A 12,186-nucleotide genomic window follows, 5' to 3' on the forward strand; every position below is an offset into this window, starting at 1 on the left:
TAAAGGCTTTTCCACACTAGGATACATTGTTTGCGAACTGTATGCAAACAATGTTTCCTGTCCAACCTCAGTTGTCGTCAGGATGCTTGTCGGTGCAGTAGCCTCTGCATTTTACTTGGCAGTTTGAATGCACTGGAGGAGGGATTAATAAGAGAAAGAAAAAGGGATGGCAGAGGAAGTTTTGATAAAAAGGAGTGTCATACACACATATGCGCATGTGTACATATAAATATATACATATGCACATCTACATGTGTAAATATGAACATATGTATATGTACATCCGGTGTGTATATGTACAAACTAAATATGTGTGTATATATGCATTTAAACAATTTTGTATTTACACACATTATATATATATACTTTATAAATGTGTACATTATACATAATAACACAGAAACTAAATCTATTCTGGATGAGAAACAAACTTTGTTTCCAAACTGCTTGCAAACAGTTTGCAACCAATGTTTCCTAGTGTGGACAGGCCTTAACATAATGCCAGCACGACCCTATGTAACAAATTTCATTTTCTGTGTCCAGTCAACTACAATGTACGCTCCCCCGACCATCATAGAGTACCGTAGGGTGAGCATAGAGTTTTATGAGTGTGATGCAATCACCCCCTGGGCCACTTGTCTGTTTTCGTTCCGTAAGAAATGAATGGGGCCGAATTTGAAACGGCCAGACTCGTTAATAGAGGAAAATCAGCAGTGAGATTGAGACATATATTTTGATTGAGAAAAATACAATTTTCATACAAAAGTATGTAAAGAAATACTTGATTATAAAAGAAATAACAACTAGGCGGCACACTTCATATAGCATTATTTCATTATTTTTCTTAATCAAATTATATGGGTCTAAATGGTAACTTCCATATATTAACGATTTCATGAACAATACAAATCTGGGCATTTTAATTTCTTATCGAGCGAAAACAGCCAGGTAGTTATACGGTACTCTATTTCTTATTGATTTAGAGAGCAAAAAAGGAAAATAAATACAAATCAATTTTATTATTTTATTTCCTTAATAGTAGGAAACTGTTACCTATAGGTCCAAAATTATATATCGCTTGAGTATTTGTTTTTTAACTACCAGTTGCTGTGGGATTTCTTAAATTAACAGAAATAAAAAAATCTATTTTCTTTCCCGTTCTGGAAACTGGTACCATAGGGACTACAATAAACGCAAAAGAAAAGAAAATGTTTCATTATTCTTTCAAATTTCACAATGACTGGGATTCTGGAATTAAGGAAAAGTGCAATGAAATACAACTGTAAATTCTGGAAAAAGGGCAAAATAGGCAACAAGATTCCTGACATGCTAACATTTCCGTTTTTTTAAAAATATCTTCTCATAATGCATATTTTTCCCTTCAAATAAATTAACTCATCAAAACTGAACAGTTACTCACAAGAACATAAAACAAACAACTTCTCTCTTTCTTTTCCTCTCAAAGCAGCATAACAAAACAGGTTTTCTGCTTCCAAACATCTGAGAAAGGAAAGCTCCCGCACCTCCGGGCTCACTTCTTCTTGTACTTATCGCCTGGCGGCATGTTGGAAGCTGCCCTCACAAAATTGGGGATGACTGCTACGATCAAGAAGGTGACGACGACGTTCAGTGTAAATTCGACGACATACCAACCGAACATCGCTGGAGACAGTAACTTGTGGATATAGACACCCGTGGCGCTAGCTGCTAAGTTCAGGACAACCATGGACGCTATCATTTTGTAATTGAACCTGGATGACGAAAGAAAACTCAACAGTCACTTCACGCTTCAATTGTCGCATCTTATTCGCTGGCGGTGAGACTTGCCTTTTCGAGTGGATTTCTTAACCAAAGGCTCATTTTTTCAACACAAACTATGCTTTACTACGAGATACTTGGTTTGATATAAAAACAAAAAATGTTCTACACAGATGTAATGACTATTTAATTATAACACTATATCCAAATACCAATTCATTATGCCAATTTACCACTACACGTACTTAATATACCATTACGATAAAATGAATAATATAGTACAGATATCTACAATACTCTGCATATTGTACTTCCTACAGGTACTTTAAGGGAAGTTATTACTCGATAAAGTCAGCATTCTTACGGGCCACCTTCCAAATAGAAATACTCAGGCAGGATACAGAACTTAAAAAATAAATGTGATATAATGGACAGCGCACTCGTACTTGCATATCTACGGGAACGACGATCAATGCCTAGCTGCTGACAATATATAAGTCCAAATTAAAAGTCAGCATGGAAATGACAAAACAAAGAGAGAACCGAGTTTCCCAGTTGTCATCAATAAAGGAACTGACGGACACTGTGCTTTTGAGCGCGTCCGAGAAGAAACAATTGCTATTAATTCATTAATTTAAAAATCAACGTAGTACAGTTAACAACTACATACGGCTATATCAAACCTAACTAAAAACTCTACAGTTTTCGTCACATAATCATATTCTTGTAAACGAAAAACCCGAGAGTGACTTGCCTGCTTTGATCCGTTTTCCTGAACCACTTGGAGGAGAGACCGAGGCCGAGGCCGAGGGAGACTCCGGAGTACCTCGAGAAGGAATAGAAAGGAGTCGAGTCGATGTGAATGTACGACCTCTGGACGCACCACTTGATGGCCTTCTCCACTGACCACAACACGTTGCTTCCCATCGCCCTGACGGGAGACAAAGAACAAATTTGTTTCACTGGTGAAAAATAAGGATAAAACAGAAAGGGAAGTGACGAAGGGTTATGGAACTCGAGTGTTTGTTTGGTTTCTAGAATCCGAGTTCTACATGTTGACCGCGAATAATTAATCGCTCCCCCCCCCCACCCACACTCAAATAGGGACGTTTCGACGACTTTAATCCTCGAGTCTAAAATAACAATATTATCGAGGTTTCTGATAAATGATCAAACTACATCAGACAGACAGAGTTAAGAGAGATTAGTTCATGATGTAAGGGACAGACGACTCATTAGCTATTAACTTTTTACAACTAAAAAATGAACTTCACTCTGTCTGACTTCCCCAAAACTCTTTATCCACAAAGACAACTGCAAACATAATGTGAAAAAATGATATTTATAATAACGTAATAACAATAAGAACAACCGAACAGAAGGCATTAACGTAAATAAAAACTCACAAGACAACGAAGTACATCCCGAGGACTGTGACGACGATGGCAGCGGAAATCATGACATACTGACGTCTCGAAAGGACATGGAGAGAGGGAGTCCTCGACACTAACACTGCGATCAGGAAACCTGCAAAGGAGGAAGAAGAAGCTACCGCTATATATTCTGACTATTGAAACACAGAATTACCAAAGTTCCTAAGCAACTCATTATTGTCCTTGCACATAGACATAGTAAATTACAACTCTGAATATATATATATATATATATAATATAATATATTATAAATATATAATATATATAAAAATATATTATTATACTATGATATATATATATATATATATTATTAAATAATAATATACACCATAATACAATATCATATACATATATATACATATATACATATAAACACAACACATATATATATATATATATATATATATATATATATATATATATATATATATACACATAGATAGATATAATGTATATTTTCAGTCACAATTTAGGTAGCACCGTAGGTAGATGTCTGGACTGAGAAACTATATGCTGAGCTAATGAAAGAATGGTTCACATTTCAGCACTGAGAGGGAGTTTTTCAGGCAGCATTCACTGGTAACTATATTCCTCAAGTTAGAAAGATGGGTCAAGGAAGAACCGGTTGTTTGAGAAAGAAAATGCAGCTGCACTCGATCTGGGAGACCGTTAATCTCCAGAGAACAAAACTGAAACGTGGAGGAGTGGTGGATGGTTGCCCATACGTCTGAACTAAGGGTGAACCGTTTCTTCATGTAAACAGGATACTTAATGAATTACATTCCCCCTGAACATTTCCTTCATGTAAACAGATGTGATTCTATAAAACGTGCTAGGGAAGAAGACAAGCTCTGTGGGAGTATCTTTCGTTCCCCACCTCTGCACAGATTTTTATGGAAGATAAACAAGCGCAGTGTGTTGTAAGGCTACAGAATAGACACACTACGCACCTTGCTCCTTTCAAGCATGATGACGTCATCGGCCATACTGTGGGAAAAGAGGGAGGGAGAGAGAGAGAGAGGAAAAATATCCTCGTAATGAGTATAGTATTAGATTAGGACAGCTTTGTGCTGGCACTGGCTCTTGCTCGTAATGAGGTTTCCTGTCTTCGGAGCCTATAACAGTATTTGAATATGTACAATTCTGAAAGGTTATAGTACTCAACACTCGTGCTATTCTTAAGAAAAAAAAAGGCAATCATCAATCTTAAAAAAAAGGACTGTTTATAAAGACACATTTTTCACTGATCCCTTTCAAATCTCTTTCTGGCAATTATGATCGTCCGCTCTGAACCTCTACTGGGTGTTGTAACAAAACTGTAACCTGCCTCCCAAGGGCAACACCAATAATCTGTTTTACAGCGATGTCAGAACAATTGCATCACATTCACTCTGGGAAAACCACCAATCCCGATGACACGGTTCCCCGATTGTTTCTTTCGCGTTACTAGCAAAATAATGATATCATTCTCTTCGGTGGCTCTGTCGCTCTCGACACTTTCAACCTTCCATCCTTCCTTTCCATTCTTTTTCCTCCTTTCTCTGGGTCTGAGCTGGATAAAGGCACTGGATTGCTCATTTCTTATCGGCTTCTGCATTATGAAAACTTCTCTACATAGCAGCGACTTTTCAATCAGAAAAAAAAAACCAGAAAAACGAAAAATTTGACAATATGATTATAAAAGCTACTTTCACACACACACACACACATAATTTTATATATATATATATATATATATATATATATATATATATATATATATATATATATATATATACAGCAAACTCACGTAAGCAAAATACTTTTTCAACGTACAAAATCGGATTTAGCAGGATGATAGAAAGCTACCATACAAACTAAATGTTTTGCTCTTGACACTCCGAAATGTTATTTAGCGCTGAAAGATATCTGCCGTACATCAGATTGCCCTCGCTTGAAATTATCTAATAACTTTCTTTTTCTCCGATCAGTTTAAAGAGTAAATAGATTATGATGTTTTACAAAATATAGTACGGTACTTACGGGCGAGGTAACTTTTGAGTACCATACGTGCACACCATTAAAATGTATTGCAATATCCAAAAGTTTCCACAAATACACACACTGGAAGATTAATGGAGAGAGAGAGAGAGAGAGAGAGATCGTTTCCTCCCAGGAGAGGCATACTTGGTGTAGAGTTCCCTTCCATTAGCCGAATGCAATAAATAAAAATATTTGGCGTGAAAGTTTCTCGTAAAACTCCCCTTGCCATAGCATCAGGTAACCCTAATTTGGAAGGAAAAAACAGGATCCCAGTTTCCTCTCTCATATTAAAACACCAGCTTAAACTTACGAAAGAGAATATTTCCCAAGAGAGGAAATTGACTTCTACCTGGCTCAAGAGAATTTTCTGGAAAGAGGTGAAGCGTAATCTAGGGAATACTTTTTCTGGGTTCACATGTTAATTCTAAGTTGGCGCAAAAGAAAAGGACTTAGATTTAATTACTCGTACTACTTTTGATGTTCCATATCAAGAGCACACCTGCACTTTTATCTAAGAAACACGAGAATGGGGCACGGTCATGGGGGGGGGGGGGGGGGTTACTTACGGCTGCTAATGGCTCTTCTTGTGTTCGCCATAATCAGGTGGCATAAAAGTTTTCTGGTCAGTAAAGGGATTATTCCTAGATTTCCTATGCTTTCTGTTTATACAACTGTAAACAGTGGAATTCAGCGTTTTTCTTGAATTTCCAGAAAATCCCAGAGTGACTCTCCTCATCTAACCTTGATAAAGTCCGGTAACTGTGGAATAATATAATTATACCCTACATTAACAATCATGGGGCAAAGTTTTTAACGTGAAACTTCCAATGGATGTCCGCGTTTATAATAAATTACAATGAAATGTTCAGACGCAATTTTAGCTTTGAGCTACAACTATTCAAATTTTGGACTTTATGTAACAGCAGAAAGAGTCGGCATTTTAATGTCTGAGCTTATTCTTTCTTAACATTAAATCTTCCTATAATTAATCCATTTCCGATACAAACTCCGTAATATTACACTATTGTCGTTAGCACTGTTTTCATTTTGGGCGTAAGCTTCATAGATTTCATATGTAAATGCTTCTATAACTGAAAACCGAAGATATGAATTCCGACAGCCATAGATGTCAATTAATTTCCTTGAATAATCAAGATCCCAGCGGGAATGGCTCCCTCTGGGTCTCCGGTGCTCTCACACTACATAAGATCAGTTCTTAGGCTTGAGAGAGAGAGAGAGAGAGAGAGAGAGAGATGAACAGGAGGAAAACCTGGCATTTATTCCTGAATCAATTGTTAGGGGAGGGTGGAAAGTAACATGGAAGAAAGAGAATATGAACACTGGTACTGTAAAAGGAATGAAAGGGGTTGCAGCTATAGCGGTTCACTTTAGGTAGATTCTTGGGAGAGTCCAATGCCTACGAGACGTTTGTTTGGCTGCCGCTGATTGGCTGGGAGCTGCCTACCTCCCGGTACCAGCCAATCAGCGGCCGCCAAACAAACGTCTCTTGAGCATACAGCTCAACCAAGAATCTACCTTAAGTGAACCAGCCATAGGAGCCGAGGGGACGCTTCAAGAACCTTAACCAATGACTGCAGTGCACCACTTGAGGTGCACTGTTGGCACCACAAGCCCCCTACGGGAACGATCAATAATCGCTCTCTAGCGTTCGCAACATGACAAAAACTAATCATCAAAGACGGCTGAAACCTGCCAGAAAGGAATGTAATCTACGTAATATTGTAGCAGCTAAAGTCGATGAGCTGAATCACGTCATACAATCTTAGCACCGACGAGGTGCCAGGGGAACCTTCCCGCTGGGATCTTGATTATTCAAGGGAATTAATTGACATTTCCGGCCGTCCGGATGCGTATCTGGGGTTGTCACTTATAGAAGCGACAATATACGAATTCTGGAAAACCTGACGCCAAAGTGAAAACAATACTGAAAAAAAAAAAACGCAGCACTGCAGGGTTTGCATCAGAATTCACTTATGTGAAGATACATTTTTTAGATATAATAAAAAAAAATGCCGACAACATGTCTCATACAAATACATTCTTTGAATAACCTTTAGTCAGTTAAAACCACATGCTATCACATGCAAATACATTCTTCATCAATTACAAGAAACCGTCTTTCCACTACCGTTTTAAATAGAAAAAGGACAGTGATTTGAAATGAATTTCCTGACAATTCTATACTGCAAAATGCGCGAGATCTGGAACCGAAATACTGGATAATGCGCACGATATAGAAATTCTATAAAATATGAACAGTTTATCATGCTATAAATTCGTAACCAAAGCAAGCAGAGATACGTGGGCGCATCATAAGATTTAGCAAGCAATATAAAACAAAATGCCAATAGATTTTTAAGGAGCGAGTTATGTGACTTAGAGAATTTCATGAAGCAAGAAAGTCAGTGAAAATATAAACATAAAACTTTTACGTTTGGCCGAATCCCATTAAAATTCGTTGAATTTCTTCCCAACAATTTATAACACTTTTTAATAGAAAGTTTATTTTGTAGTTCACAAAATAAAACTAGTTGGACTGACGCATTTCTGAAGGCACGGAAAACCTCTGTCTATGGTACTAAAGGGGCGAATATTTCCAATCTATAGACACAGATATAATGTTTAAGAAGTGAAGGTGCTCTAGGATATTAAAAAACCGTTAGACGGCAACCTTTCAATAATCTATGGAAAATTACTTTCCTTCAGGAAAATGAGAAAGACCACAATTAAATATATTGGGAAAATACAAGTTTCCTTATTCAGTTTACCGGAAAGGCAGAATCAATCATGATAGAGCTTTATATGTATAATATATATATATATAATTAATTATATATAAAAGCTATATATATAGATACTATATATATATATATATATATATATATATATATACGACACACACACACACACACACACACATATATATATATATCATATATACACAACCAAAACACACACACACACACACAGGTATATATATATATATGTATATATATATATATATATATATAATATATAACATCACTACAGGGGAAAAAATAGGAGACTGGGTGTAAGTCCAGACTGGCTTAGATTTTATAAGTCAAAACCTGTCAGGACTTACATCAGATCTCTTATTTTTTCACCTGTAGTAAACTGTAATAAACAAATCACGTGTTCATGTGATTGTATTCAGCAATAAAACGTTTCCTCTAACAGGGATGGCTCCAAGGGACAACAGCACGACAGTCTTTGCCTCCCTCAAAACTCCTGATTCGAGAATGTCCGCCCCGTGCAGTAGGACTTGGACAACATTACACACTTTATGCACTACGCAGAAGGCTCTGCTTTCCATCCTTTCCTTTGGAACCTTCCTTGTCCGGACATCCCTTACAAACCTTAGTCACCCACTAGGTCACATTATGACCATCCTAGTTCCTCGTTGGACAAGTAGTTTACGTACTCTTACACCGATTGGTAGCCCTGAGTTCGATTCCCCGCTGTACTAACGTGTAATCAGAGGAATTTGTTTCTGGTGATTAGAAATTAATTTCTCGATATAATGTGGTTTGAATCCCACAATAAGCTGTAGGTCCCGTTGCTAGGTAACCAATTGGTTCCTAGCCACGTAAAAATATCTAATCCTTCGGGCCATCCCTAGGAGAGTTGTTGGTCAGCTCAGTGGTCCTACCGCATCATCTCGCTTGTAATTCAATCAGCTCTTGGTGTCTTTCCATCGTTATGCCTCTTCATTGCCCTTCTTATGTCCTCTAACACGCTTCTATAAGCATTCTCAACTTCATAATATCCTATCCACTACTGCTGTATGCATCTCGGCCTCTCTAATGTCATCATCATGCAATAAATCTTCAAAATACTCACTCCATTGATCCAGGAATGTACTCATTTTAGACCATCGCCATCTATCCAGTTGCATTTCATATTCTGAGATCACCGTCTCTCTGCACCGACTTCTCTGTGAACAACTTTTTACCCTCACTAAAGTTTTCCAAGACACTGCACATGGCCTCTTCTATCATGCAACTGCTTAAATGATTTCCGATTATATATATATAATATATATATCTATATATATATATATATATCTATATATTTATTATACATGAGAGAGAGAGAGAGAGGAGAGAGAGAGAGAGAGATAGAGAGAGAGAGAGAGATAGAAGGAGAGAGAGAGAGAGAAGATCGAGAGAGAGAGAGAGAGAGTGGAGAGAGAGAGAGAGGAGAGAGAGAGAGAGCTTTTATATTAGTAGGGCAAGCGAGAAGAGCCGGTAGCCTGCCTGCAAGACATGCAAAGCCTGAATGCGAGATCTAGATTTGATGTCGTCCAATCTCTTAATTAAAGCTGCTTTGATGAAATACTGCAAAAGCGGAGCCAGACAGGGAAGACCGCAAGGGCGCTCGAGATGTTTCGACGGAGCTTCCACCCTTTGAGCCTTCCTGGCATTATTGAATGAAGAGTGAGGACCCACGGCAACGCGTCTGCAACTCCGGCGGAAGGTCTGTATTGCACCGTCATTTCGAGACAGAGATGAAGCGTCTATTACGCTCTTGCAATATCATTCAGACGGTTGTTTTTTTGTACCTATACTCATCTCATTCGGTGTCAACTTTATAACAATAAATAGACACCAAAGAGGACCACTCATAAAAGCTCCTTTCTGCGCAAGGTCACATTCCTATCTGTCACAAAATTCAATCACTCGTTGCCAGTCAGGAAATTCACCTCTCGTCTAAATGTCGTCGAATCCCATAAAAAAATTCCTTTGTAATCATCTTCACTAACGAACAAACAGACAAACAAAAGCACAAACAAAAGACAAACAAACAAACCAACCGAACGAAAACAAAAATTTATAGAAGTATAAGAAAATATCTTCAAGTAATGTGGGGGAATATTTTGTCATTTCATCCGATGCTTTTCAATCAACCTTTCCTGAGAGGCTTAGATGGCCTCCTTTGTCGTACACGCAAAGCTTTATGAAAGTTTGAGCTTACAACCATGTAGTACATCTCTGTCAACACATCGTTGATCCTTTCTTTTAATTTTTGTCAAAACTCGATCATTCCACAACAGATATAACACAATAAGTAGGCATGGCTCTCGCACAGAACATACCTCATTCACCATCAAATCCTAAGGAGACATTCATCGACCAGAAATAGTTAGCTGTTGGGATTCAAACGATAACTTACATGCTAACTAAAGATGATTTCTTTTCCAAAAATAATGATTAAATCTGGTTCCCAATACCTTTGTAGGAATACAGAATTTACGTCAAAGGCCAGCGCTGGGACCTATGAGGTCATTCAGTGCTGAAACGGAAATTGACAGTATGAAGGTTTGACAGATGTAACAGGAGGGAAACCTCAAAGCAGCTGCAGCACGAAACACTTGTTAGAGAGGGTGGAAAGTCTGATGGAAGAAAGAGAATACGAACATAGGCACAGTGAAAGGATTAAAAGAGGTTGCAGACAGGGGCCGAAGGGACGCTGCAAAGACCCTTAAGGATGCCGGCTTAGGGCTTCTCAAGTTTCACGATCCACTCATTCATTCTAATATTATTCTCGGCACATGCTAACCACAGTTTGAATTTTTCGTTATAATGTAAGTTCCATCATGTAACTGTTAATTGTTAATTTTTATATATTATCTCATCACGTGGCCAAGGTACGGTGGTTCACAGGTGTTTGGAGCAACTTTCCCATTTTGCACTGACACATAACTAACACTAAGGCTAAGTGACGCCTGCATTCAATTTTCCAATTACTAGCCTTGCAATTCTCTGCAACATGAGCCTGGACTGTAAAACCTCGAGAGACTCATCAGAGTAACTTAGGTGCTAAGTTTCCACCAACGGAAGTCAGGCAATCAACAAGCCACCATTGCGTTTTCAAACTGGGTTCAACTGTATCATCCGTACATGTCAAATTTCAGTTTGTGAATGGCAAGGTGCTGATTCAGTTTATACTTATGACGCTCTTAAATCTCTGATTACTGCGCAATATTGTTTTGATTAGATATGTCTAAAGCCGCCACAACTACGACCCAAGATTACTTGAGGAAATTTTTAGGGCATATTCGTTGAGTTTCCATTTTTATATCATTCATATTTCTGCAACCAAAGATTCCAAGATTCAATCCGTTACTGAATTTCAGTTGGGCAGAACAGGTTCAAGGTCTGTAAAACTGGAAATCTTACGAGAGTGATTTTATCCCTTCTCAAATACCTCAGTTACCTTCCAATGAATCTCTTAAAATTCTAGCCTAGGTTAAAAAAAAATTTATGAACTAACTGTAAACCACTTACTATAAGCTTTGATAGCTTCTCCAACACTGCAATGTGACTGTACTTACAGGCTCTTCTATAAAAAGAACAGACTAAGCAGTGTGTAGAAAAAGGCAAAGAACGATTTCAGTTTTCATACTGAAAATGGGAAGAAAATCCTAAAATCACACATTCTCGTAACCTTCAGATGAGAAGCATCCCTTCCAGGAAGCGCGCAAGCATGAGAAGGCTTTCCCTGGCCACCTTAACAAGGTGACTTCAGAGTGACTTCATGTGGACCTCCTCGATTCTTTTCCCACCATTACTGACAGTGTTACCAGAACAACCATTTAATAATAATAATAAAAAAAGACTGACTGTAATTTAACACGACTAAAAGAGTAAGATGTCTGTCAAATGGGAGAGTGGAAAACACGAGAGAGAGAGAGAGAGAGAGAGAGAGAGAGAGAGAGAGAGAGAGAGAGAGAGAGAGAGAGAGACGAGAGAGAGAGAGAGAGAGAGGAGAGAGAGAGAGAGAGAGAGAGAGAGAGAGCAAGTCCAAGCCATGTATTTCTTAAACTGTGTGAGGTATCCTGTATTCATATATAGTTTACAAATCAATTTTAATAAATTATATCTTTTCCCATTTATTCAACAATATTTTAATTCTTTCACTTACCAATAA

General features: G+C 37.9%; 1 protein-coding gene across 4 annotated transcripts in view; it reads right to left on the bottom strand.

The window, feature by feature from the left end:
- Nucleotides 1-1,010: 1,010 nt before the first annotated feature.
- LOC135220588 (glucose-6-phosphatase 2-like) overlaps nt 1,011-12,186 on the bottom strand; it is a 275,548-nt gene continuing 264,372 nt past the window's right edge. For all 4 annotated transcript variants that reach the window (XM_064257847.1, XM_064257845.1, XM_064257844.1 and 1 more), the window contains exons 6-8: nt 3,165-3,285; nt 2,513-2,689; nt 1,011-1,751 (exon numbers count right to left, since the gene is read on the bottom strand). In XM_064257847.1, the coding sequence (XP_064113917.1) occupies nt 1,532-1,751; nt 2,513-2,689; nt 3,165-3,285 (518 nt within the window). In that variant the 3' untranslated portion in view covers nt 1,011-1,531. The remainder of the gene's footprint in view (nt 1,752-2,512; nt 2,690-3,164; nt 3,286-12,186) is intronic.

This window comes from Macrobrachium nipponense, chromosome 2 (genome assembly GCF_015104395.2).
Source record: "Macrobrachium nipponense isolate FS-2020 chromosome 2, ASM1510439v2, whole genome shotgun sequence".
NCBI lineage: Eukaryota > Metazoa > Arthropoda > Malacostraca > Decapoda > Palaemonidae > Macrobrachium > Macrobrachium nipponense.